Below are 27872 nucleotides of genomic sequence, written 5' to 3'. Positions count from 1 at the left end.
ATCCTATGTGCCAGGCACTGCACTGGGCTCTGGAAATACAGTGATAAATGAATGGCTGCTGAATTAGGATAGCCTTCCTATTATGATAATGTTCGGAGCCCCAAACCATCCCTTAACAAAAATATTCTTTTTTAAAACTCCAGTAAGTCTCTTGTACATCCTTTTTTAGATAAGAACTTTGGCAGGATCCAGCATAGTCAACACATAATATCCCACCCACACTAGCTAACTGAAACCTGAAGGAGAAGTTGCCTGGTTTAGTATCCCACCTTAAAACCAAGGATCAGAGAAAGAAAGGGCAAGTAATTGCTGTGATTTCTTTCTTTGCCAATAAATAGACCTCTTTTCTGCTTTTAGGAGCATGGCAATAAGATATACAATTTGATGGAACTTTTCGATGGGGTGTGGTAGTCAGGAATAACTATCTAATTTTTGTAGCTAACTTAGAAATCATTTTGCAGTAGGTTGGGTGCGGTGGCTCACGCCTGTATTCCCAGCACTTTGGGAGGTGGAGGTGCGCGGATCACGAGGTCAGGAGTTCGAGACCAGCCTGGCCAATATGGTGAAACACCATCTCTACTAAAAGTGTAAAACATAGCTGGGCATGGTGGCACACGCCTGTAGTCCCAGCTGCTCAGGAGGCTGAGGTGGGAGAATCGCTTGAACTGGGAAGGCGGAAGTTGCAGTGAGCCAAGATCGCACCACTACACTCCAACCTGAGCAACAGAGCGAGACTCCGTCTCAAAAAAAAAAAAAAAAAAAAAACAAGGGCCGGGCGCGGTGGCTCAAGCCTGTAATCCCAGCACTTTGGGAGGCCGAGGCGGGCGGATCACAAGGTCAGGAGATCGAGACCACGGTGAAACCCCGTCTCTACTAAAAATACAAAAAATTAGCCGGGCGCGGTTGTGGGCGCCTGTAGTCCCAGCTACTCGGGAGGCTGAGGCAGGAGAATGGCGTGAACCCGGGAGGCGGAGCTTGCAGTGAGCCGAGATCGCGCCACTGCACTCCAGCCTGGGCGACAGAGCGAGACTCCGTCTCAAAAAAAAAAAAAACAAAAAAACAATCATTTTGCAGCATACTGGTTTCCAATGCTACTTTAATCATCCTTGACACCTTCCTTTTTGTTACTTTCCTCCTGTGTCCTGACTTATAATGAATCACCAATTCTTTTCTGTCCTGTCCTAAAGATCCCTTGAAATGCAACTAAGTTCACTGTTCAGCTAACTTTCTGTTTTCCGTAATAAGACTTTCACAATGAAAGACGGGTGGTTTTGCATCCTGGCATTATCTCATCAAGACCCGGTCTCACACAGTTCACAGAATGGCTAGTTTGAGTAGCTCTTTTCAAAGCCACTGTCATCTCCCCTAGTTGTTAGCGGTGGGGTGCTTTCTGAATCACACAGTAGCCAGAGGGAATTTTTTTGTTTTATTTTATTTTATTTTGAGATGGAGTCTTGCTAGGCTGGAGGGCAGTGGCCGGATCTCAGCTCACTGCAAGCTCCACCTCCTGGGTTCATGCCATTCTCCTGCCTCAGCCTCCCGAGTAGCTGGGACTACAGGTGCCCACCACCACGCCCAGCTAATTTTTTGTGCTTTCAGTAGAGACGGAGTTTCACTGCATTAGCCAGGATGGTCTTGATCTCCTGACCTCGTGATCCGCCTGCCTCAGCCTCCCATAATGCTGGGATTACAGGCATGAGCCACAGTGCCCAGCCACCAGAGGTAATTTTTTAAATGCAGATATAATGTTACTGTCTTGTGGAATCCCTTTAGTAGCTTAAACTCACTCAAAGGATGAATCCAAAAACCTAGCCAGGGCCTGTCTCAACACAGTGTTGAGAGCAGTATCTCCCAAGGTATAATTTCATTTTATTATTTTTTTAAATTTATTTTTTGAGACAGAATCTTGCTCTTTTGCCCAGGCTGGAGTGCAGTGGTATGATGATAGCTCACTGCAACCTCAACCTCCCAGACTTAAGCAATGCTCCTACCTCAATCTCCCGAGTAGCTAGGACTACAGGTGTTCACCACCATGCCCAGCTAATTTTTGTATTTTATTTTTTAGAGATGGACTTTCACCATGTGGCCCAGACTGTTCTCAAACTGCTGGGCTTAAGTGATTTGCCCGCTTTGGCCTCCCAAAGTGCTGAAATTACAAGCCTGAGCCACAGTGTCTGGCCCTAAGATGTGATTTTAGATGTTATTGAGAGATAATATAATACGCAATCACAACATGTTGATATTTAACTTCTCTTTTTATCTTTCTGATTATGTCAAAACATCCTTTTTGCTAATTACCCACATTGTGTTCCTTTTTGTGACTAAATCTTTTATGCTCATGAGACCTCAGTTTTATCGATTTGCCACTCTCAGTAGATGGTCTTTTGCAGCTCACCAGGCCTTGGTTTGACTTCTCAGCCTACACCTACTACTTATGTTAAATCACTTAACTTTTTGGACCTCTGTTTTCTCCTGTTAAATGTTTTGTTGTGAATACTGAATGAGCTTACTTATGTAAAAAACTTAGTATAGGCTGGGCGTGGTGGCTCACGCTTGTAATCCCAGCACTTCGGGAGGCCAAGGCTGGTGAATCACCCGAGGTCAGGAGATCGAGACCATCCTGGCCAACATGGTGAAACCCCGTCTCTACTAAAAATACAAAAATTAGCTGGGCTTGGTGGCAGGCGCTTGTAATCCCAGCTACTTAAGAGGCTGAGGCAGGAGAATCGCTTGAACCCAGGAGGCGGAGTTTGCAGTGAGCCGAGATCGTGCCACTCCAGCCTGGACAATAAGAGGAAAACTGTGTCTTAAAAAAAAAAAAAAAAAAAAAAAGAACCTGGTATAGTGTTGTAATAGTTAACTGTAATAGTTGACTCTTTTTTTTTTTTTTTTTTTTGGACAGGGTCTCACTCTGTTGCTCAGGCTGGAGTGCAGTGGTGCCATCATGGCTCGCTACAGCCTCGACCTCCTGGGCTCATGTGATCTTCCCATCTCAGCCTCCAGAGCAGCTGGGACTATAGGCGCGAGCCACTACGCCCGGCTAATTTTTGTGTTTTTTGTAGTAGAGTTGAGGTTTCATTGTGTTGCCCAGGCTGGTCTTGAACTGCTAGGTGCAAACGGTCTGCCCACCTCAGTCTCCCAAAGTGTTGGGGTCATAGGCTTGAACCGTTATGCCTAGCTGTTATTGTTAACTTTTACCAGGCATTGTACTGAGCACTTCATATGCATGATTTTCCTTGCTCCATAGAACAGTACTTTAGATTGGTATTGTAATTATCTCTATTTTACAAAGGAGGACACTGAAGCTTAAAGAGGTGATACACCCTTCCCACTGTCTCACAGCTAATAAGAGGCTGAATTGGGATTCAAACCCAGACTTTCCGAACCTGAAATTCTTGAACTTGGCCTCTACAGAGTACTTTTTTTTCTTACTTTTTACTTTATTTTATTTTTTTGAGATGGAGTCTCACTCTGTCGCCCAGACTGGAGGGCAGGGGTGTGATCTTGGCTCACTGCAACCTCTACCTCCTGGGTTCAAGCGATTCTCCTGCCTCAGCCTCTCAAGTAGCTGGGATTACAGGCGCCCGCCACCACGCCTAGCTAATTTTTGTATTTTTAGTAGAGATGGGGTTTGTTTCACCATGTTGGCCAGACTGGTCTCGAACTCCTGACCTCAGGTGGTCTACCCGCCTCGGCCTCCCAAAGTTCTGGGATTATAGGCATGAGCCACTGCGCCTGGCCCTTTTTTTTTTTTTTCTTTTACAGAGTACTTTTGCATATATTTTAGGTGCTTAATAAATGTGAGTTCCTCTTTCTTGTCTTCTGCTATCATCCTTATCACTTTCCAGTACCTCTTTCTGTATCTTTTTACCCTTTTCTTCTGTCTTGGAGCAGAAGAAAGACTCTACAACTTCACAGCCATTGTGTGTCTGTTCTCCACTCTTTTCTCTGACATCAAAAACTCTTCATTATTGTTTTCCAGGGCTTTTTCAGTCTTCTCTCCATGCATATTTCCCCATTTTGGAAAAAAAAAATTCTTCCTTTCTTTCAACATCATGGTTCTCAACAGGCAGTTATTAACTTCTGTTTGTTTCTCCTCTACTACCTGCTCTTCAGTTCTTGCCACCTGGTGTTCTTCCCCTCATTAATCAGGGACACAGGAGGAGAAATTTGCCATTTTGTGTAGGACAGACAAGAGAAAGGGAGTAAGGAATGTGACAGATAAGGATTAATCAGGAAGAGACATTGGGGACATTCAGACCAGTTGACCTGTTTCCTTTGTGAACTGTAGGCAAGTTTATCTGCTGGGAGGGGATTGAGGGATTGGAAAACCTCCTGTGGGGAACAGGAAAGACTGCTGGCCAGGAGAATTCAGAGGACTGGCAAAGTCCTGCTAGAGTGGGCACTGCTGGCAAGGTGACAAGTTTCTTTCTGTCCAAGCGCAGCTGCCATAGTATATGTATGGATAAGGGAAAATGTCAAATTCATCCCGAGATAAGATTTGACAGGACTTGTGTAGTGGAAGGACAAGGACATGGGCAAGGGCATTGTTGAAGTGGCCACCTGTGAGGCAATGGAGGCAAGAACTAGAGGGCTGACAACTGAAAGTGCAGAGATGGGGACTGTGACCCACACAGATTTGATTTTGAGGTATTCGGAAGGCTTGCTATTCCTTCGGTGAAAATGTCTTCAGTGCCTGCTGTTATCAAGATTTGTTAGGAGTAACTATCTGGCATTCATGTAATGTATTAGGGACTTGTCCTAGTATTTGCTCTGTTTGTAGCAATTTGCCAAGCACAGGGGCACAAAAATAGAATCAAGACGCAGCCCTTGCCCTCAAAATCTTATAGTTTATAGGTGAAACTCACATAAACTTTGTGGAAACAATATGGAAGGGTCACTTCATCTATATGGAGGTCTGTATCGAGCAAACAGGAACAGAGAGTTGAGAATTGACTCCCCAAGAAAACCTTGCATGGAGGTTGGGGTAACCTTTTCACCTCTGCTGCTTTCCCTCTCACAGATGGTGAGTTCCTTGGGCAAGTTACTTGTACAGTGATCTGTGTGTTCCAGGTACTTGGTGACATTTTTTAAAGATGTGTTAATGGCTCTTTGTTCCCAGGTGGAAGAAGCTGGGCAGGTGTTCCTGTTAATGAAAAAGGATTATCGAATCTCCCGAAATGTTCGCCTGGCTTGGTTCCTCAATCATCTGCATCAAACTGTGCAGGCCACATCCCAGGAGGTGCTGGTGAGCCCTAGACACACGAAAGATGTGAGACGCCAGCCCAAAAGGATCTGTTTTTTAGGAGAGTGCTGGAAACAGACAGGGAGGGAGACTAACTCTGAGGGCTCTAAGTCTGGTTAGGGCAAGGGACTGCCTACAAGATGATGGAAATTTTAAAAAATAATTTTTCCAGAGAGTGAGAGGAAGAGTATATGATTAGATTGAAGGAGGTGGAGCCATTGATGTGTCATTTGGGATATAGAAGGCAGGTCCTGGGAAGAAAGGGGTACTTCCCTGATCCTTTCCTTTTCTTACCATCCTAATTTTCAGCTTCAGTCTGAACAGGAATTGGAAGTCCTCAGTGTCCTGCCCCCTGGGTGGCAACCAGATGAACCAGTGGTCCCAAGGCCATTCCTCCTTGTACCTTCCACCCGAGTCACCTTCCTGGCTTGGCAGTATCGGTTTGTCATTGAGCTGGACCTTAGCCCATCTACTGGCATTGTGGTAAAGGATTGAAGGGAGACTGTGGGAAGAAAGGATAGGGTGGGGGGTGAGGAGAGGGAAAGGCCTGTGGGGAAGTGAAAAATGGTCCCAGCCTACCATTTTGGAGAGAAGACAGGCTTATAAAGGAATGGTGGGTGTTTAAAAACAGAACTGGGCCAACCGTGCTGGTTCATGCCTGCAATCGCAGCACTTTGGGAAGCCGAGGTGGGCTGATTGCTCGAGCTCAGGAGTTCGAGACTAGCCTGGGCCACAAGGCAAAACTCCCTCTCTATAAAAACTACAAAAATGAGCCAGGCATCCTGGCATGCAACCTGTCCTAGCTACTCGGGAGACTAAGGTGGGTGGATTGCTTGAGCCCAGGAGGTCGAGGCTACAGTGAATCAGGATCAGGCCGCTGCGCTCCAGCCTGGGCAAGAAAGCAAGACCCTGGTTTTGTTGTTTTTGTTTCCAAAAAACATCCCAGAAACTGTTCCATGTATGGCACTGTATTTGGGTGTATGATCAGCCATAAGATAAGGGTCCTACTGACCCATGGAAGCTGCATGTTTCTGCCCTCTGGTTAAGGCTGCCTTTGGACGCCCTTGAGCGCTCTTTCTCTGCCCTCAGGATGATTCCACAGGGGAGATCTTGTTTGATGAAGTTTTCCATGCCCTGTCCCGCTGCCTAGGCGGGCTGCTTCGGCCCTTCCGAGTGCCTGGATCTTGCATCGACTTCCAGCCTGAAATCTACATAACTATCCAGGCCTACTCCTCCATCATTGGACTGCAGTCCCACCAGGTATTGCATCATCTCTCCAAGTTTGTACCCTCAGACCAAATTTCTGTTAGTCCTCTGACCAAGTCCTTATCCTGTCTCTGCTGTTTGTCCCCAAAATCCCCAGCTCTGCTGGCTTCTTGAACCTGTTTTCTAGTCATTCTCATGAGTCTCTCTCCTCTTGAGAAGAACCAGTTCCTCTGGACTTAAAGGGCTTTCCCATAGACTTTGGGTCAGTTGGTGTTGATTGGACAACTGCCTTTTTCACCACTTCTATAAATCTCTGGTTCTGACCACTGGATGTCTGTTTTCTCTGTTCCCCCCTTCTCCTTTAGTTCTGTTGGATGGTTTGCTGATGTGCTGTACCCTCAGGAGATGGTCTTTTGGAAGAGTTTTGTGATTTTCAAAGACAGCAAATCACCCAGAAATATAATTGGTTTCAACAATAGAGGAGGGTCATTTTTTGGTTTTTTTGGTTTTTGTTTTTTTGAGACAGAGTTTTGCTCTTTTCGCCCAGGCTGGAGTGCAATGTCACAATCTCGGCTCACTGCAACCTCTGCCCTCCGGGTTCAAGTGGTTCTCCTGCCTCAGCCTCCCGAGTAGCTGGGATTATAGGTACTCACCACCAGGCCCAGCTTATTTTTTTTTTTTTTTTTTTTTTTTAATTAAAGACGGGGTTTTGCCATGTTGGCCAGGCTGGTCTTGAACTCCTGACCTCAGGTGATCTTCCTGCCTCGGCTTCCCAAAGTGCTGGGATTACAGGCGTGAGCCACCACGCCCAGCGTGGGTCATTTGTTTTTTTGAGGGCCATGTGAACTGTTGGGTATAATACTGACCACACAGATAATTACAGGGCTTATCCAGCACTCAAGGAGGCTATCACAAGACACTCCTTTTGGAGAATGGCCAAGTCTGTTACTGGAATATCTGTTTTTGACTTAGATAAGCATTGGCTTAGTTTCCCCTCATCTGCTTTTAACTAAACACCCTTAACTCATTGGTAAAGGCTTTCCCTGAAACTGTCCCTGATGGCTGCATTGTCACCTTAGCTATCGAACTGGCTTTGAGAGAGAAGGTATTGGGAACAGGATCTAAGGGTCTGAAACATATATCTACAAAATTGGTGCATACCTGGATCTCAGGGCAGGGATTGCCAACCCTCTGCGCTAGTTTAAAGTGCTTTCCTAGTATAGCTGTTAGGACTGTCAGTTGTGGGCTGCATCCCCAGATGGGGGCCAGGTTTTGCAGGCACTGATAGCCAAGGCAGGGAGAGCATGGATGTTAGATAATCACTCAAAACTTGGTTCAGGTTGGCAAACACTTAATGAAGCCTGATCTATACCAGGCCTGAGCAGGTCCTGAACACACAGATGAATCAGATCTTGTCTTTCTCCTGATGGGAAGAGTTGAGAGTTTAGTGGGAAAGACAGATATTAAAGGGAGGTAATTGCAGTTGAATGTGATAAGGGCACCGATAAGATGACTCAGGTGCTATTGGAGCACCAAGAGGGAGCACCCAACCAAGCATGGGGCCACAACAGAGAAATCTTTCAGACCAAGCAGCATTTGTTTTTTGTGTTTTTGAGACAGAGTCTTGCTCTGTTGCCCAGGCTAGAGTGCAGTGGTGCAACCTTGGCTCACTGCACCCTCCACCTTCTGGGTTCAAGCGATTCTCCTGCCTCAGCCTTTCAAGTAGCTGGGATTACAGGTGCCCACCAGCACGCCCAGCTAATTTTTTTTTTTTTTTTCTTTAGTAGAGACAGGGTTTCACCATGTTGGCCAGGCTGGCCTCGAACTTCTGACCTCAAGTGATCCACCTGCCTCTGTCTCCCAAAGTGCTGGGATTACAGGCATGAGCTACTGTGTCTGGCCCAAAGCAGCATTTGAACTGAGTTTTGAAGAAAGAATTGAGGTTAACCATTCAAAGAAGGGGAAATGGACTTTTCTGACAGAGGGACCAGCAAAAACAAATACATGGTACTATGAACCTGTACTCTCAATCACAGGTATTTTAGGGAACTACATATTATTCAGTGTCAACAGAGTAAAATTTGAATGTGGAAAGGGATGGTAAAGAGACTGTAGACATAAGTGGGAGCTGGTTATGAAAGGCCATGAATGTGACGCTAAGGACTTTGTGCTTTATTCTATGGGGGAGTTCAGTGTGAAGAATAAGAGCACTGGATCTGGAATCAACATTGCCTGTGTTTGCTTCCTGGTTGTACCACTTACTGGTCGTATGTCCTTCGCAAGTTACTTAACCTTTCTGTGCATCTGTGTCCTTTCTCCAAATGGGGATATTAACATTGCCTATATCATATGGTGATTGAATTAATTCATGTCAAGCACTTAGAACTGTGCTTGCCACATAGAAAATGTGCAAATGTTAGCTATCAAAATAATTAGTCATAGGTGGTGGAGAGCCATTGAAAGTTTTAAACGGACAGTAACAAGATCACATGTGTACACTGGGAAGATCACAGTATTTTGTGGCTAATATGGAGGATGGATTTGGGGACAAAGTCTGGATGGGAGAATAGGTGAAGATTATTGTAGCATGGGTGAGAGGAGGAGGCCTGAATAAGGACAGCAGCTATAGGGAAGGAGAGGATTTCGTCAGTTAAGCCCCAGGGCCACTTGGCCGCCCTGAGCCAGACTTTTCATTTTATCTGTAGCTCCCTCAAGATGTATCCTGGCTGGGCGCAGTGGCTCACGTCTGTAATCCTAACACTTTGGGAAGCCAAGGCAGGTGGATCACATGAGGCCAAGCATTTGAGACCAGCCTGGCCAATGTGGCGAAACCCTGTCTACTAAAAATACAACAACAACAACAAATTAGCTGGGTGTGGTGGTGCATATCTGTAATCCCCACTGCTTGGGGGGCCAACTCATGAGAATCGCTTGAACCTGGGAGGCAGAGGTTGCCATGAGCCAAGATCACGCCACTGCACTCCAACCTGAGCAACAGAGTGAGACTGTCTACAAAAAAAAAAAAAAAAAACAAGATGTATCCTGTTAAATCACAGCACAGCAGTGTATGCCTGTAATCCCAGCTACTTGGGAGGCTGAGGCGAAAGGATTATTTGAGGCCAGGAGTTTGAGACTAGCCTGGGCCACAGAGTGAGACCCAAAAGTCTCAAAAAAGTTAGTCTCAAAAAAGTCTCAAAAAAGTTAGTTCATGTATATAATACATGTTCATCAAAGAAGATATGCAAAATACATTAAAATATAAAGAAAAAAACAAAACTCATCTATAATACAATACTCAGAAACAACAGCAGTTGTTTCTGGATATTGTATTAAATTCTAACCTTTTTGTTTTGTTTTGTTTTGTTTTTTTTAAGACAGAGTCTCACTCTGTTACCCAGGCTGGAGCGCAGTGGTGCAATCTGGGCTCACTGCAACCTCCACCTCCTGGGTTCAAGCGATTCTCCTGCCTCAGCCTTTCAAGTAGCTGGTACTACAGGCACGTGCCAGCACGCCTGGCTAATTTTTTGTATTTTTAGTAGACACGGGCTTTCACCGTGTTGGCCAGGATGGTCTCCATCTCCTGACCTTGTGATCTGCCCGCTTCAGCCTCCCAAAGTGCTGGGATTGCAGGCGTGAGCCACTGTGCCTTGCTTAAATTCAAACATTTTATGGAATTTTCCTCTCTCACCTCCATCTCTTTACCCAAAGAGAAAGGGAGAATCAAGAGACTCATTCTAGACACATGATTTTATGTCCTGTTTTTTGTTCTGTTTAAGACATAGGGTCTCACTCTGTCGCCCAGGCTGGAGTGCAGAGGCATGATCATAGCTCAATGTAATCTTGAACTTCTGGGCTTAAGTGATCTCCCACCTCAGCCTCCCAAATAGCTGGGACTGCAGGTGTGTGCCACCACACCCGACTAATTTTTAAAAATTTTTTTTGTAGAGACAGGATCTTGTTATGTTGTCCAGGCTGGTCTCAAACTCCTGGCTTCAAGTGATCCTCCCACCTCAGCCTCCCAAAGTACTGGGATTACAGGCATAAGCTGCTGTGCCTAGCCTGTCCTGCTTTTTTTTTTTTTTTTAACATATAGTATGGGCGTTCTTCTATGTCACTAAATATTATTTGAAAACGTGATTTTTAATGACCTGTTAACTTACTGTTTCATCATATTTTATCATATGTTTAGCCAGCCCCTTCTTGGCCACTTGGGTTGTCCCAATTTTCATTATTCTAAACAATATGAATAGGAACGTCTTTCTCACCTTTTTATGGCTCCAGTTCTGCTCATTTTCCTTCCCATGGGCCTGTAGAGTGAGACAATGTCCCGCTTTCCCTCTTCTGGCTCACCCCACCCACTTTCCAATTGGGAACAGGGAGTAAAAAAGTAGTTGTTCCATAGGGTCAGGGTCCGGGAGAAGTGGGCATGTGGGGCAGGTTGTAGGAGTGTGATGGGGAAAGAGAGGTGAGATCCTGAGGGCCACCACAGGGACTGCTGGGTCTGTATACAATTTTAGGATGGGAACACTTATTTATGTTTGAAGTAGAAGAAAAGGAGCCCATGGAGAAATAATGAAGATATTAGAGAGACAAAAGGCTCAAGATTTAGATGGACAGATTAGCTATAGGGAAAATGAGGAGGAAGAGGAATCCTTTCTTCAGCACCTTGAAGGAAGAACAAAGACACAGATGTAAACATTCAGTGGACTTTGGGGATGCTTTCAGAGAGTTGGAGAGTAGTGTACCCTCCAGGTTGGGGTAACCTGGGCATTTCTATTGACTGACTTCCTTTCTCTTTGAAGAGGGCACAGGGTGGGAGTTACCTGCTGAGGGTAAAGGGAAGGAAGGAGCATTCATTAGGGGGATAAGGAGAGGATTTTGAGCGTAAAAAAGAAGGGAAGTTCTACCTAGAATAGTCAGACAAGAGAAAGAAAGGGCATCCAAATTGGAAAAAAATAAGTCAAATTATCCTTGTTTACAGATGATATGGTCTTTTATTTGGAAAAACCTAATGGCTCCACCAAAAAACTATCAGAACTGATAAATTCAATAAAGTTGCAAGATGCAAAATCAGCATACAAAAAATCAGTAGCATTTCTGTATGCCAGCAACAGACAATGTGAAGAAGAAATCAAGAAAGTAATCCCATTTACAATAGTTTAAAATAAAATACCTAGGAATTAACTTAACCAAAGAAGTGAAAGATCTCTACAACGAAAACTGTAAAACATTGATGAGAGAAATTGAAGTGGACTCCAAAAATTGGAACGATATTCCATGTTCATGGATTGGGAGAGTCGATATTGTTAAAATGCCCACACTACCTAAAGCAGTCTACAGATTCAGTACAATTCCTATCAAAATACCGATGACATTCTTCATAGAAATAGAGAAAACAATCTTAAAATTTATATGGAACCACAAAAGACCCAGAATAGCTGAAGCTATTCTGAGCAAAACAAACAAAACTAGAGGAATCACATTACCTGACTTCAAATTATACCACAAAGCTATAGTAATCAAAAACAGCGTGGTGCTGGCATAAAAACAGACAACATAGACAAATAGAACAGAATAGAGAATGCAGAAGCCATGTATCTACAGTGAACTCATTTTTGACAAAGATGCCAAGAACATACATTGGGGAAAGAATAGTCTCTTCAATAAATAGTTCTGGGAAGACTGGATTTTCATATGCAGAAGGATGAAACTAGACTCCTATCTCACAAAAATAAAATCAAAATGGATTAAAAACTTAAATGTGGTCGGGCGCAGTGGCTTATGCTTGTAATCCCAGCACTTTGGGAGGCCAAGGTGGGTGGATCATGAGGTCAGGAGTTCAAGACCAGCCTGGCTAAGATGTGAAACCCCATCTCTACTAAAAAACTACAAAAAAAAAAAGATTAGCTGGGCGTGGTGGCAGGCACCTGTAATCCCAGCTACTCAGGAGGCTGAGGCAGGAGAATTGCTTGAACCTGGGCAGCAGAGGTTGCAGTGATCCGAGATTGTGCCACTGTACTCTGGCCTGGCCTACAGAGTAAGACTCCATCTCAAGAAAAAAAAAAAAAGACTTAAATCTAAGACCTCAAACTATGAAACTACTAAAAAAAAATTGGAGAAACGCTCATGACACTGGACTAGGCAAAGATTTCTTTTCTGTTTTTTTTTTAAACCTCAATCTAGCAGATAAATTCAACATCCTGCTCTATTTAATACTGTTCAGCAGAAGGAAATAACTAATTTCAATTTTAAACTCATAAAACAAAGGAAACAAAACCATCTCACTACAGGCCTTTGACAAAGAACGTGAGCCATTTGCTATAGCTGCCAGGCGTCAGTGTATGGCAAGGAACAGGGGCTTCAGGATGCCCAGGCAAGGCCTCTGAGGTGGGGTATATTGGGGTTTTGGGGGGTCTTGATAGCACTGAGTTGCTGGATCCTGTGCTGCCCTGCCTGGGTGGGGAGCAGGGTGAACGAGGCCATTCCTCTTCTGTAGAAAACACCAACCCCCAGTCCAGGGACTGGCAGCTGAACTGGTGACTGTAAAGCCTGATCTATATGAAATCAAAGGCACATGTGGAAATCCACTCCCGGCAAAGGGGGAGTCCTTGGGGGAAGCCAGCTGGGCTTCTGGAGGGTCCCCTTTGAAATGTCAGCAATTGAAAAATACAACCTAAAAGTGAGAGAGGACCTGCAGGGAACTTTATTCTCTCACTTCTGTCTTCACGGGGGCGCTGCCCCTTGGAAAGACCAGGTTGGCTTCTGGCACAGATATCCCCCATCTTCTTGGGCACCTGTGGCATTGCCAGCAGGCCAGAGGGGGTGGCTGACAGTGTTGGCTCTAGCCTGACCCAGAGGGCCCAGTTAGGATCCCCTCTACCCATGGTGATTGCTACTTCTCCATGGTTCATGCGTAAAGCTTCCAGCCCTTTCCAGCTCAGGGAACACATGCAGAATGACAGTCACCCAGCAGACTGGAAACTACCTCCTCTCCAAAAGTCTGGCTCCTGAACACCCTCCTCCCTGGGAAGGGCTTTTGCCCCTTTGTGATTGGGCAGGAACCAGAAGAACAGTTTCTCTGCTTTGCCATGTCTGCAACCCAGGGCTCAGCCAGCCCCACATCCTCTGTCAAGCACTGAGCTCCAGCACTGTCCACACAGTGGAAACCAAATGAAATGACTTTGGCTTGTGGAGGGGAAGAATGCAAAACAAAAACAAAAGCAAAATCACATGCCCACAAGATACAGCAGAAAAGTTCATCCACTATCTTTTTTTTTTTTTTTTTTTTTTTGAGACAGAGTCTCACTCTGTTGCCTGGGGTTAGAGTGCAGTGGTGTGATCTTGGTTCACTGCAACCTCCGCCTCCTGGGTTCAAGCAGTTCCCCTGCCTCAGCCTCCTGAGTAGCTGGGATTACAGGTGCCTGCCACTAAGCCCAGCTAATTTTTTGTATTTTAAGTAGAGACGGGGTTTCACCATGTTGGCCAGGCTGGTCTAGAACTCTTGGCCTGGTGATTTGCCCTCCTCGGCCTCCCAAAGTGCTGGGATTACAGGCGTGAGCCACTGCCCCGGCAACTTCATCCACTGTCTATCCGCCTCCCATGTAGGGTGGAACACCCAGCCCTCAAACAACCCCTAAAATGAGACCCAAACCAAAGATCTGACGTATAAGCCCCAAATCAGTAAACCTCTCCTGAAACAGGCAAAGGAACTGCCTGCCCAGAAATACCCACGATAGTCTGTGCAGATTATAAAGAGATCAACAGCTTCACCCACAGTCTGCATAAACTCTGGTACTGGCTGTGTTCTCCATGGAAGGTCTCACTGTGTTTCCTAGGCTGGAGTGCAGTGGTGTGAACACAGCTCACTGCAGCCTTGATCTCTTGGGCTCAAGTGATTCTCCTTCCTCAGACTCCTGAGTAGCTGAGACCACAGGTGTATTTCACCACACTCAGCTAATTTTTAGTTTTTTTTTTTTGTTTTTTGGTTTTTGGTTTTTTTTTTTTTTATAGAGATGCGATCTCTACCGAGCTGGTCTCTAGCTCCTGGGCTCAAGCGATCTTCCCACCTTGGCCTCCCAAAGTGCTGGGATTACAGATGTGAACCACTGTGCTTAGCTCAAAGATTTCTTGATAATACCCTGCAAGCACAAGCATCCAAAGCAAAAATGGACAAACAGGATCATATCAAGTTACAAAGCTTCTGCACAGCAAAGGAAACAATCAACAAAGTGAGGAAACAACTCACAGAATGGGAGAAAATATTTGCAAACCACCCGTCTAACAAGGATTAAAACCAGAATATATAAGGAGCTCAAACAACTCTATAAGAAAAAAATATATAATAATCTGATTTTAAAGTGGGATTTTTTTCTTAAAAAATCTCAATAGACATTTCTCAAAAGAAGGCATACATATGACAAACAGGTATATGAAAAGGTGCTCAACATCATTGATCATCAAAGAAATGCAAATCAAAACTACAATGAGATATCATTTCACCCCAGTTAAAATGGTTTTTATCCAAAAGACAGGCAATAACAAATGCTGGTGAGGATGTGGAGAAAAGGTAACCTTGTGCACTGTTGGTAGAAATGTAAATTAGTACAATCACTATGAAGAACAGTTTGGAGGTTCCTCAAAAAACTGAAAATAGGCCGGGCGCGGTGGCTCACACCTGTAATCCCAGCACTTTGGGAGGCTGAGGTGGGTGGATCATGAGGTCGGGAGTTCAAGAACAGCCTGGCCAACATGGTGAAACCTCATCTCTACTGAAAATATAAAAATTAGTTGGGTGTGGTGGCAGATGCCTGTAATCCCAGCTACTTGGGAGCCTGAGGCAGAGAATTTGCTTAAATCTGGGAGGCAGAGATTACAGTGAGCCGAGATAGTGCCACTGCACTCCAGCTGGATGACAGAGTGAGACTCCATCTCAAACAAAAACAAAAACCTGAAAATAGAGCTACCATATGATCTAGCAATCCTCACTCCTAGGTGTATACCAAGAAGAAAGGAAATCAGTATATGGAAGAGATATCTGCACTCCCATGTTTATTACAGCACTATTCACAATAGACAAGATCTGGAAGCAGCCTAAGTGTTCATTGACAGATGAATGGATAAAGAAAATGTGGTACATATACACAATGGAATACTATTCAGCCATAAAAAAGAATGAGATCCTGTCATTTGCAACAACATGGATGGAACTGGAGGACATTGTGTTAAGTGAAATAAGCCAGGCACAGAAAGACAAACTTGGCATGTTGGTACTTACTTGTGAGAGCTAAAAATTAAAGCAGTTGAACTCATGGAGAGTAGAACGATGGTTACCAAAGGCTGGGAAAGGTAGTTGGGGAGGTGGAAAGGGGAGATGGTTAATGGGTACAAAAATAGAGTTAGAAAGAATGAATAAGATCTAGTACTTGATAGCACAGTAGACTGACTACAGTCAACAGTAATTTATTGTACATTTAAAAATAAAAGTAAAATTGGATTGTAACACAAAAAATAGGATAAATGCCTGAGCTGGGCTAGGCATGGTAGCTCATGCCTGTAATCCCAGCACTTTGGGAGGCCGAGATGTGTGGATCACTTGAGGCCAGGAGTTTGAGACCAACCTGGCCAACATGATGAAACCCCGTCTCTACTAAAAATACAAAAATTAGCTGGGTGTGGTGGCCCATGCCTGTAATCCCAGCTGAGGAAGTCTGAGGCACAAGAATCGCTTGAACCGGGAGGCGGAGGTTGCAGTGAGCCAAGATCACATCATTGCACTCGAGCCTGGGCGACAAAGCAAGGCTCTGTCTCAAAAAAAAAAAAAAAAAAGAATGGGCGATACCCCATTTACCATGATGTAATTGTTATTTGTATTCCTGTATCAAAATATCTCATGTGCCCCATAAATATATACACCTTCTATGTACCCACAAAAATTTAAAAAAAAAAAAATTTTTTTAATACAGAAAATTAGCTGTAGCCCAGGCTGGAGTGCAGTGGCGTGATCTCTGCTCACTGCAACCTCCACCTTCCAAGTCCCGGGTAAGCAATTCTCTTGCCTCAGCCTCCCGAGTAGCTGGGATTACAGGTGCCCACCACCATGCCCAGTTAATTTTTGTAAAATTGAAAAGGTCCAGAATAGCCTCTGTGTATACAGAAGGTAGGCGTCTCCATGGTGACAGCTGATCTTGGGCTGGTCAGTATGCTTAGAAATAAAAAAGCATTAAAAAGTATGAGAATAGGCCGGGCGCGGTGGCTCAAGCCTGTAATCCCAGCACTTTGGGAGGCCGAGGCGGGCGGATCACAAGGTCAGGAGATCGAGACCATCCTGGCTAACCCGGTGAAACCCCGTCTCTACTAAAAAATACAAAACACTAGCCGGGCGAGGTGGCGGGCACCTGTAGTCCCAGCTACTCGGGAGGCTGAGGCAGGAGAATGGCGTGAACCTGGGAGGCGGAGGCTGCAGTGAGCTGAGATCCGGCCACTGCACTCCAGCCTGGGTGACAGAGCAAGACTCTGTCTCAAAAAAATAAATAAAATAAAATAAAAAGTATGAGAATAAAAGAGACTTTGCCAGGCTGAGGAGGGCAGCTCATAAGACATCCTGTAGACCAAGGTAGAAGAAGCTATTAATAGAAGATCTTATGGTGCCCATGTGGGGGTTGGGGAAGCCCAGTGTGGAGGACCCTAATCAGAGGGAAGTTGTGACCCCAGATAAAGATGACTAATGACTGGGCTGAGGACTGATAGAGATTGGATAAGGGGGAAATTGGTTGTGGAATCCTAGACCCTAGTTGGGTAGGAAGTCAGGATCGTCTAGATGGAGCTATGGAGAATAAACAGAGCAGAAGTGTAGTGGTCTGTGCCCCCCTGACCGTCCTGTCTCAGTCTTTCCCTTGTGCTTCTTAGGTGCTGGTACAAGGCTGCCTCTTGGACCCGTCCCAGCAGGAGGTGTTCCTGCAGCAGATATATGAGCAGCTCTGCCTCTTTGAGGATAAGGTGGCCACCATGCTGCAGCAGCAGTATGATCCCCAGAGCCAGGTATGTAAGAGAGAAAGTGGGCAGAGGCAACTTAGAAAGAGGAGCAGCTAAGGACAGAGGGCAGAGAGGAGGGATAGTCCAAATAGGGCAGAAAAAGGCTAAGAGCTGGGACAAAGTCAGACAAGGATAAGCATGCTCATGACACGCTCCCTGTTGGAGCAGGACTCAGATATATTCCCCGAAACACAGATTCTTTCAGGGAGAAAATGTGAAATCCATTTGTTTGCATTTTTTTTTTAGCCCCAGATCATCTCCTTCAGTGGATCTGAGAAGGTGTCATGTGTGGCTTTGACCTCTAGTTAGCATTTTGTACAACCGGGGATAAAGCTGCCTGGGCCCACTAGACTTCCCTGTCTCATCACTTTGGGTACCTCAGAAGTAGCCAGGCAAATGGCAGTTCTGTGTGCCTGATGACTGGTCATGTAATTTGATTGAGGTATAAAATATTTCATAACAGTGATGGAAAAATATGGAAAGGGGCCCTTCTTGGCAAAAGATGGAGAAGCCTTACTTCAGTACAGTCTGAAGCTTCATCTGGTGCTGAACTCCCTTCGCCTCTGAAGTTCAGTATCTGAGCACACACGGGCAGGGAGCACAGTAAAGACTCAGTCGCATAGTAGAGGAATTGGGGTCCTCACAGGATTCGGCCTGTCTGGCCTGAGAGGTGCTGGACTGTAAATTCTGGCTTTGCTATGGATGGGGCAGCAATGCCATCTGCCCCATTCTGTCTTTTCTGTAACTTGGGGCAGGCAGAAGACCAGTCCCCAGACTCAGGGGACCTACTGGGCCGGAAAGTAGGCGTCTCCATGGTGACAGCTGATCTTGGACTGGTCAGTATGATTCGTCAGGGCATCTTGGCGCTGCAGTTACTACCGTCAAACTCTAGTGCAGGTCAGTAGAAGGAATATTGGTGGGACTGGGGAAGCGGGGAAGAAGAGTGGGGCTAACTGCTAACGAAGATAGCAGTTCCAGGGAATCAGTGGGCCCCAGAAAAGAGGATCTGTTTCCTTGTTTGCAAAACGTATGTCTGTATTAGTGTGTATCAGGAACCCTCGGCTCTGACAACTCCCTAGAAGGAGTAGAGCTCCAAGGATATCACTTAGGGGAGGTTATGATCTGGCACTCAAGAGGAAGAAGCAGGAGGGTAAGGGAGAAGGAAAGGTGTTTGAAGTTTATAAATCTTCATAGTTTATAAAACTGCCCACATTGGTGGGAAGACACTGAGCCCTTCAGGGCCCTGTCATTTGGGTGTCTTCCTGTGACTTTGGTCTGTCCAGTGTCTCCAGGTCTGATCTGGTGTTTCCTGCTCCAGGGATTATCGTGATCACGGATGGGGTGACCAGTGTTCCTGATGTTGCTGTCTGTGAGACGCTGCTGAACCAGCTTCGCAGTGGCACTGTGGCTTGTTCCTTTGTCCAGGTGAGGACTTTTTAGGAAGGATGAGAGATGGAATATCTCACACAAAGGTGGGATGGCTGGTTACTTTCTTATAGGCAGTGATTTCCCAGGTAAAGTCAATTACTTAGTTACATGGGGGGAAGGAGTCATGTCTGGAAGGTAGGTAGCATGGTAGGAGAGGACTCTCATTTTTTTCCTCTTTCCTTGGGATTTTAGAAATAGATGTTAAAGCAGAAAGAATGCAGAATTTGAAATCTGACAGTCATTTCCAGTCCCACCTCATCCTGCAGATTAGTCATTATTGTTTTCAGTGCAAGGGTCAGAAAACCCGCTCAAACTAGCTTAAGCAAAGGGGTGAAAGGCATAGTCAGGGACTACAGCTAAATTGGATTGATGGACTGTAGGGAAGGAGGTAAAAAGCTATGGGAAACAAGGCTGAAGGGGTAGGCACAGGCCAGAACATGAAAATCTGGTTCTGCTTTATTAATGAGATTAAGCATAACTCTGTGGGTGATGCAGATAGATAGAAGGAAAGTCATTAGTTGGGTTTATGTTTTATAAAGGTCACTTTTGCTGCTGGGTGAAGGACAGTGGGGAAGTCAGTGAGAGAGGATCAGGGCTTAAATTAGGGGTAAGAGGATTGAGAAAAATGAAGAGGCAGAGTCAGCTTGACTTCATGATTAGCAAGATGGGGGTAGGAGATGAAAGAGAAGAGGGCTTAAAGATGTCTCCAAGTCTCTGACTCCAGTGATGACTGGGTAGCAGCAGCGCAAAAGGAAGAGAAGCAGTTGTGGTAGAGTGAGGATAAGATGATGAATGCAAGTTTGTGTATGTTGTGTTTGAGGTGCCTGTGGTTCAACACAGCCAGTTAAGAACATCACCTTTGGAGTTAGGCATGCTGGTCTAAATCCTGACTGCAGTTATTAACTGGGTGACATTGGGCACATTGCTTCACCTCTAGGTCAGATTCATTTGTAAATGGAGGTTGTAAAAGTACATAACTCACTGGGAGGTGAGATGCATTTAAAGTATTTAGCATTGTACATAATCACTTAATAAATGGCTGCTGTTTGTAGCAGATAGCGGTTGAATACACAGATCCTGATATTCAGGAGACGAATACTGCTTGAGAGGTAGAGATTTAAGATTTGTCAGGGTACAGATGGTAATTGAGAACAGAAGAGGGTCCTGGAAGAACTTTGGGGAACACCAGTGTTCGAGGTCTTTCATAGGAAGAGGGCCCAGCAAAGAATAAAGAATCAGCCAGGAGCCAGAAGATTGTGGTGTCAGAGAAGTCAGAATTTTTGGAAGAAAATTTTACTTGATCTTTCTGCTGCCTCTCACAATGGTAACTACACTGTGAGAAGCAGCAAAAAGATCAAGTAAAAACTGAGGAATGAAAAGTGCCCTTTGGATTTGGTGATTAGGAGGTCACGGGGATCTTTTTCAGAGCCATTTTAGTGAAGAGGTGGTGAGGGGATTGAAGAGTGGATAGAAGGAAGGAAATAGGGACAAGTGTTGACACAAGAAATTTGGCTGTTGAGATCGAGAGCAGAGCAAGAGAGAGAATGGTAACCAGAGGGAAGTACAGGGTAAAGGAGTGTTTTGTTTTGTTTTTAAAGCTAGAGACTTAAGCATGTTTCTAAGGGTCTGTAGTGAAGAAGAGTTTGAAAATAAAGAAAGGAAAAGGGAGGCTGATGGAGTAAAGTCTCTGAATTGACAGGAGGGCATTGGCTTAAGAAACAGATTGAGGGATTCTTTTGGAGCAGGGAAGTGTCGTTTCTTTGAAACTAGAAAGTAGAAGTGAAGATGTAGATCAGCTCTGCGAAGGGCCTCTGATTTATCTCTGAAGTAAAAGGTGAAGCCGAGTACTGTAAGGAAGAGAGGCCAGAGTTGGGAAGAAGGAACAGTATTGAGGACTGCCCTGAAGGACTAGCTGAGTTGGGTGTCATATGTTTTGATGTGGTGCCAACCTACACAACTGTCAGTTTTTTCTGTTTGGGCACCACTGGCCAAGAACAGAGGCTGTGATCCTAGTTGGGGTTTTGAAGAAGCAGACGAGAGTGAAGAGGGCCAGGGATTTGAGAGCAATGCTTATGAAGTTGTCTGAATGTAGGGTCCAAGCTGGGTCGAGAAAGGAGGGTCATGACAATGTGGATAGATTTGGAGAGAGCAGAGGTTCAAGGCCTGGCAGTCTCAGTGAGGTCAAAGAGCAGCAGCAGAAGGAGAGTGGGAGGAACCTAAGGGTATAGTGCTGTATGTAATTAGTGGGTTGTGGCATTTTGAAATGGCAGAGATGAATTTGTTCCAGGTGAAGCCAAGAGCCAGCGTGTAGCCTACAGGCAGGTGAGCGGAATAGAGAAAGTTACTGGAGATGAGAGTTAAGGAACTGAGAGGGCAGGGACTTGAATGAGTCATCTGGAGCAGGTCTGCGAACACTGTCTGCAAAGGCCAGTTAACCTTTAAGCCTTGTGGACCAGCTCTGCTGTTGAAGCATGAAAGCAGCCATAGACAATACAAAATGAATGTGTGTGGCTGTGTTCCAGTAAAACTCAATTCACAAAAATAGGTGATGGACTAGATTTGCCCCTCAGGGTATATGTAGTTTGCTAATTTCTCATCTACAGCTATTGTATTCAAAATGTAGTCCATAGACTAGCAGAAAGCTTGTTTGAAATCCAGAATCTCAGGCCCCACCCCAGACCTACTGCATTTTAACAAAATCCCCAGGTGTTTTTATACACCCTGAAGTTTGAGAAGTGTTGATAAGCTGAAGCCTCTCAGGATGATGACAGGAAGTCAGTGAACCAGTTGCCAAAATCTTTAGTGAAGGAGGTGGTGGGCCTGGTGGGCCATTAGGTATCGAGGAGGAAGTGCAGAGGATGCTGTGGCCGGTTAGCATGGGCATCAGACAGAAGGGCTCAAAGAAGGAAAGACAGAGACAGTGGTCTGTCCTAGGAAAACACTGGCTGGCTTCCCACTCTGTGGTCCAGGGAATGGGAGCAGCCACCTAGCCCAGTCTCTTTCTCTCCTGTTCTTCCTTCTCCTGTGCCTCTGTCAGAGCTAGGTCTTCAGTTGCTCACTTTTTCAGGTGGGAGGAGTTTACTCTTATGACTGCAGTTTTGGCCATGTGCCCAATGTGGAATTAATGAAGTTCATCGCAATGGCAACATTCGGCTCCTACCTGTCCACTTGTCCTGAGCCAGAGCCAGGCAACCTGGGTCTGACTGTCTACCACCGGGCGTTTCTCCTGTATTCCTTCCTGCGCAGTGGGGAAGCATTGAACCCTGAATATTACTGCGGTGAGAGGCACACTGAGGTGGATGTGGGAAGGAGGGAATATAGAATGGGCCCAGAGATTATGGTGCCCTGGAGTACTGAAAGTGTAACTGGAGCTGGCTCCACTGGCACTGTTACCTCACAGTGATTTCAGCATAGCTCCTTCGCCCTACAGAACTGTCAGTTAGTTGGCAGATAGCCAGTTTCTCCTTCCCCATCCCCACTGATCTTCCAGGCTCTCAGCACCGACTGTTTAATGAGCACCTGGTCTCTGCAAGCAGCAACCCTGCCCTAGCCTTGCGCCGGAAGAAGCACACTGAGAAGGAGGTGCCAGCCGACTTGGTCAGCACCGTGTCTGTGCGACTTCGAGAGGGCTACAGTGTCCGAGAGGTCACACTGGCCAAAGGTAAGGGTCATTAACCTGCTGTAATCCCACAGATGTCTCAGGAATTTGTGTGTGGGAAGACCCACATGTATCACACATGAAAGAGTGTCACCATGAAAACCTTATCGCTTGAGACAGTGGGTTTTGAATTGTCATCAGGGCTTAATTCTCTTAGCATGGAGCTTCCCAATGTCATCTCCTTTTGACCAAGGTGAACCAGCTGAGGGTGGTGTAGGGTCCTGAACTTGGCTTGGTTTTCAGATTGTTTCTACAAACTTGTGTTTGTGTCAGTTGGCCAGCTCTAGGCCTGAAACCCGTGGAATCATGCTTGGAACCTTTGGCAGGGCTAGATTCCATGAGATAGGTGGGGGTTTCAGATAGAACTCAATCCCAGGCGTAGAGTCCTATGCCTTCTCCTAACTGGCCCTCCCACTTCTCCCTAAGGAGGGTCCCAATTGGAGGTAAAGCTGGTGCTGCTGTGGAAACACAACATGCGCATTGAGTACGTGGCTATGGCACCCTGGCCTCTGGAGCCTGAGGGCCCTCGAGTAACACGGGTGGAAGTGACAATGGAGGGCGGCTACGACATTTTGCATGATGTGTCCTGTGCACTAAGGCAGCCCATCCGTTCATTGTATCGTACCCATGTTATCCGGCGTTTCTGGAACACACTGCAGAGGTCAGTGAAGTCATCACTCAATGAGTGCTGCCCCATTTGTTGTGTGGAGGGACAGATTTGTGAAGGTGGGAGCTGGGGAGCATCACCCAGAGAACCAGGCTTATATCCAGGGTCCCAAATACCCCTAAGGCTCCCCTCATCTGCACCCAGCAGAGTCAGATATGGCTCAGGCCTGGCCCTTATTCTACAGCATCAACCAGACAGACCAGATGCTTGCCCACCTTCAGTCCTTCTCCTCAGTGCCTGAGCATTTCACACTTCCTGACAGCACCAAGAGCGGAGTGCCACTCTTCTACATCCCTCCAGGCTCCACCACCCCGGTGAGTAGCTCTGAAGTGTAGTAGCCCCATTTCATGCCAACTTGGGTTGTACAGTGTCTGGAGCCCAGGACCACCACCTTCTATTGCTTTCTCTCTCACGTCTAAGGCACCTAAACCAGAAACCCAAGCTTTAACCTTGAGAGCTTCTCTTCTCCCTCACCCTAAGGCCCCAGAGAAGAGGAGGATCTATAGAGACAGGCTGTCCTGAACAGAGCACAGGTGGCAGAGGCAAAGACTCACACAGTGTCTAGGTGGTGGTATCCCAGGCCCAGCAGACCATGAGCCCTTGCCCCATCTCCATGTGGCATACTTTGGGCTCCCCCAGTCACCTTTACCTGTGTGCATCCACCACCAGCCACCATGAACTGTGTACTTCCTGCAGACCACAGCTTCCTTGGTCCTGTGCTATCTTCACACGCAGTCCACGCTGTGAGCCTAACACTGATGGGCAGGTGGCTTATGCTTGTATACAGTGGCCACATCATGAGGTCCTGCCACCATTCGGTGGCTTTTCTCCCAAGTCAGTGACGTAAGCTGGGCTCATGGTTCCATCCTTCTCCTGGATTCAGCTTTAAAGGGCTACACAGTCTGTCCCTGGACTCAGTCATCCAAATCTAGCCTTCACAGTGGAAGCAGTTTTTGTCTCCACTGTGCTTTGTCTCAGGCTGGGCTGTAGCCTCAAGCCACTGCTGTCTCTGACTCTGAACGGAGTTCACCCATGGTTTTGTTCACTCTTTGCAGTTTGTACCCTGGTCCTCTACAAATGCTCATATAGTGCTGTCCTTCCTGTCCCCAGGTGCTCTCCCTCCAGCCTAGTGGTTCTGACTCATCCCATGCCCAGTTTGCTGCCTACTGGAAGCCAGTGCTGTCCATGGATGCAAATTCCTGGCAGCGATGGCTGCACATGCATCGCCTGGTGCTAATCCTGGAGCATGACACGTGGGTGCCCTTAGGGCTGGGCCATAGTTGGGGTGGAGTATCGGGGTTGGGGGATAGGGAATGATGGGAAGGGGAGCAGCAGATGAGCTCTTACCAACTGTGGCCAAGGAAAAACTATAGCCTTTTCCTTGCCTCCCTGCTCATCAGTCCCCATAACCTCAGGCAAGGCCTAGAAGAGAGAGATAGTAGTCTATTCCTTTTCTCCAAGACTGGGGCCGGGAGGTCTAACCTCAATCCACACCCCTCTTCCTAGACCAATCCCCAAGCACTTGCACACCCCAGGCAGCAATGGGCGCTACAGCACTATCCAGTGCAGGATCTCCCACTCCTCCCTGACCTCTCTGCTTCGGGACTGGAGCAGCTTCGTACTAGTCGAGGGTTATTCTTATGTCAAGCTGCTCTCAAGGTGGGCAAAGTGATGTCCCCTCACCCCCGCCCCCTCATCCCATGTCTCCCTCTAACCTCTAACCCCAGACCTCACTCCTACTTCCTGCCAACCTCGGACTGCTCACTGACTCCCATTTCTCCCCAGTGCCCCAGACCAGCCCCCCTCCTCCTTCTACGTGGTCCGTATCATTTCCAAGGCCCCATGCATGGTTCTTCGCCTGGGTTTTCCCATTGGCACACCAGCACCGGCCCGACACAAGGTGAGCTGGGCCCTGACTGACTCTGACCAAGGAGCCCTGGGGTGTAGACTAGCTCCCTCTCCCCAAACCCCACAGGGCCAGGTCCAGTAGAGGGAGGAGTCCCCAGACCAAGGGAGACCTAGAGAAGAAGGCTATGTCTCACCTTGTCTGTGGGCCCCTTCTCCCAGACCTGTAGGAGATGGGAGTAGGAGGATCTGACCACATTTTCCCCTCAGATTGTGTCAGGCTTGAGGGAAGAGATCCTGCAGCTGCGTTTCCCTCACCGGGTACAAAGCAAGGAGCCAACGCCCAAGGTGAAACGAAAAGGGCTAGGGGGCGCTGGTGGGGGCAGCTCTCCCTCCAAGTCATCCCCCGTGCTGGGGCCACAGCAGGCCCTGTCTGACCGGCCCTGCCTTGTGGTCCTGCATAAGCCACTGGACAAACTGCTCATCAGGTTGGTACAGAGGTGTGGAAGGGTGTGGCTTAGTGGGGTATGAGTGGTACAGAGGTGTGGAATGGTCTGGCTTGGCAGGGTATGAGTGCTACCACACAAAGGAAGGGTGTGGCTTAGCGGGATGTGAGTGGTACAGAGGTGTGGAGGGTGTGGCTTGGCGGGGTATGAGTGGTGCAGAGGTGTGAAAGGGCATGGCTTAGCGGGGTATGAGTGGTACAGAGGTGTGGAGGGCGTGGCTTAGCAGGGTATGAGTGGTACAGAGGTGTGGAAGGGCATGGCTTAGTGATGTATGGGTAGGTCAGAGGTGTGGAAGGATGTGGCTTAGCGGGTACAAGTGGTAGAGGTGTGGAGGGCGTGGCTTAGCCTGGTATGAGTCAGAGGTGTGGAGGGCGTGGCTTAGTTGGGTATGAGTGGTATAGGTGTGGAAGGGCGTGGCTTAGCGGGGTATGAGTAGGTCAGAGATGTGGAAGGGTGTGGCTTAGCGGGGTATGAGTGGTATAGAGGTGTGGAGGGTGTGGCTTAGCAGGGTATGAGTGGTACAGAGTTGTGGAAGGGCGTGGCTTAGTGGAGTATGAGTGGTACAGAGGTGTGAAGGGCGTGGCTTAGTGGGGTATGAGTAGGTCAGAGGTGTAGAAGGGCGTGGCTTAGCCTGGTATGAGTAGGTCAGAGGTGTGGAAGGGTGTGGCTTAGCAGAGTATGAGTGGTATAGAGGTGTGGAGGGTGCAGCTTAGCCTGGTATGAGTAGTACAGAGGTGTAGAAGGGTGTGGCTTAGCGGGGTATGAATGGTGCAGAGGTGTGGAGGGCGTGGCTTAGCCTGGTATGAGTAGGTCAGAGGTGTGGAGGGCGTGCCTTAGCAGGGTATGAGTGGTACAGAGGTGTGGAAGGGTCTGGCTTAGCAGGATATGAGTGGTACAGAGGTGTGGAAGGGCGTGGCTTAGGAGGGTATGAGTGGTACAGAGGTGTAGAAAGGCGTAGCTTAGCGAGGTATAAGTAGGTCAGAGGTGTGGAAGGGCGTGGCTTAGTGGGGTATGAGTTGGTCAGAGGTGTGGAAGGCTGTAGCTTAGCGGGGTATGAGTGGTAAGGGGTGTGGAAGGGCGTGGCTTAGCCTGGTATGAGTAGGTCAGAGGTGTGGAGGGTGTGGCTTAGCGTGGTAGTGGTACAGAGGTGTAGAAGGGTGTGGCTTAGCAGGGTATTAGTGGTATAGAGGTGTAGAAGGGCGTGGCTTAGTGGGGTATGAATGGTACAGAGGTGCGGAGGGCATGGCTTAGCCTGATATGAGTAGGTCGAGGTGTGGAGGGCGTGCCTTAGCAGGGTATGAGTGGTACAGAGGTGTGGAAGGGTCTGGCTTAGCAGGATATGAGTGGTACAGAGGTGTGGAAGGGCGTGGCTTAGGAGGGTATGAGTGGGACAGAGGTGTAGAAAGGCGTAGCTTAGCGAGGTTAAGTAGGTCAGAGGTGTGGAAGGGCGTGGCTTAGCGGAGGATGAGTTGGTCAGAGGTGTGGAAGGCTGTAGCTTAGCGGGGTATGAGTGGTAAGGGATGTGGAAGGGCGTGGCTTAGCGGGGTATGAGTAGGTTAGAGGTGTGGAGGGTGTGGCTTAGCGTGGTATGAGTGGTACAGAGGTGTAGAAGGGCGTGGCTTAGCAGGGTATGAGTGGTACAGGTGTGGAAGGGCATGGCTTAGCCAGGTATGAGTGGTACAGGTGTGGAAGGGCATGGCTTAGCCGGGTATGAGTGGTACAGGTGTGGAAGGGCATGGCTTAGTGGGATATGAGTAGTACAGAGGTGTGGAAGCGTGTGGCTTAGCTGGGGATGAGTAGAGATCACTGGGGAGTTGTCCCATTTCCTAGGTATGAGAAGCTACCTTTGGACTACCGGGCACCCTTCTTGCTGACACTGGAGCCACCAGGTCCACTGCCCTTGGTGTCAGGCCGCTCAGCCTCTTCTAGCCTGGCATCACTGTCCCGCTACCTCTACCATCAGCGCTGGCTTTGGAGTGTCCCATCAGGACTGGCCCCTGCGCTGCCTCTCAGTGCCATTGCCCAGCTTCTCTCCATCCTCACTGAGTATGTCATCCAAGTCTGCCAGGCCACTCAGGGCAAGGAGAGCAAGTGTAGACTGGGACACTAGCAGAAAGCCTGTAGCACACACTTCCCCTCTAATTCCCAGTCTCAAGTATGGAGCACCATTTGCTACTGCCCTCCCTGTCTCCTCCCATCACCCGATTTATTTTGGCCTCTCTCATCCTCATTGGACTTGCTATACCCTGAGGGACCGCCAGTTTGAGCAGGGCCACCAGCAGACTT

The 27872-nt window shown here is 47.2% G+C and overlaps 1 protein-coding gene across 8 annotated transcripts in view; it reads left to right on the top strand.

The window, feature by feature from the left end:
* Nucleotides 1-27872, top strand: part of LOC105494884 (SZT2 subunit of KICSTOR complex) — a 62943-nt gene that overhangs the window by 8679 nt on the left and 26392 nt on the right. For 2 of the 8 annotated variants that reach the window (XM_011763821.2, XM_011763818.2), the window contains exons 2-16: nucleotides 5123-5248; nucleotides 5555-5728; nucleotides 6335-6505; nucleotides 17357-17488; nucleotides 18238-18379; nucleotides 18801-18907; nucleotides 21978-22188; nucleotides 22401-22571; nucleotides 22995-23229; nucleotides 23420-23549; nucleotides 24346-24488; nucleotides 24742-24894; nucleotides 25021-25135; nucleotides 25351-25568; nucleotides 27417-27632. In XM_011763821.2, coding sequence (XP_011762123.2) covers nucleotides 5123-5248; nucleotides 5555-5728; nucleotides 6335-6505; nucleotides 17357-17488; nucleotides 18238-18379; nucleotides 18801-18907; nucleotides 21978-22188; nucleotides 22401-22571; nucleotides 22995-23229; nucleotides 23420-23549; nucleotides 24346-24488; nucleotides 24742-24894; nucleotides 25021-25135; nucleotides 25351-25568; nucleotides 27417-27632 — 2444 coding nt within the window. Of the gene's footprint in view, nucleotides 1-5122; nucleotides 5273-5554; nucleotides 5729-6334; nucleotides 6506-17356; nucleotides 17489-18237; nucleotides 18380-18800; nucleotides 18908-21977; nucleotides 22189-22400; nucleotides 22572-22994; nucleotides 23230-23419; nucleotides 23550-24345; nucleotides 24489-24741; nucleotides 24895-25020; nucleotides 25136-25350; nucleotides 25569-27416; nucleotides 27633-27872 lie in introns of all 8 variants that reach the window. The other 6 variants (XM_011763817.2, XM_011763814.2, XM_011763822.2 and 3 more) reach the window with 5 other exon arrangements.

The sequence above is a fragment of the Macaca nemestrina genome, chromosome 1 (genome assembly GCF_043159975.1).
Source record: "Macaca nemestrina isolate mMacNem1 chromosome 1, mMacNem.hap1, whole genome shotgun sequence".
Taxonomy (NCBI): Eukaryota; Metazoa; Chordata; class Mammalia; order Primates; family Cercopithecidae; genus Macaca; species Macaca nemestrina.
Note: the sequence above shows the minus strand (reverse complement) of the source record. Positions and strands in the feature narration are given on the sequence as shown.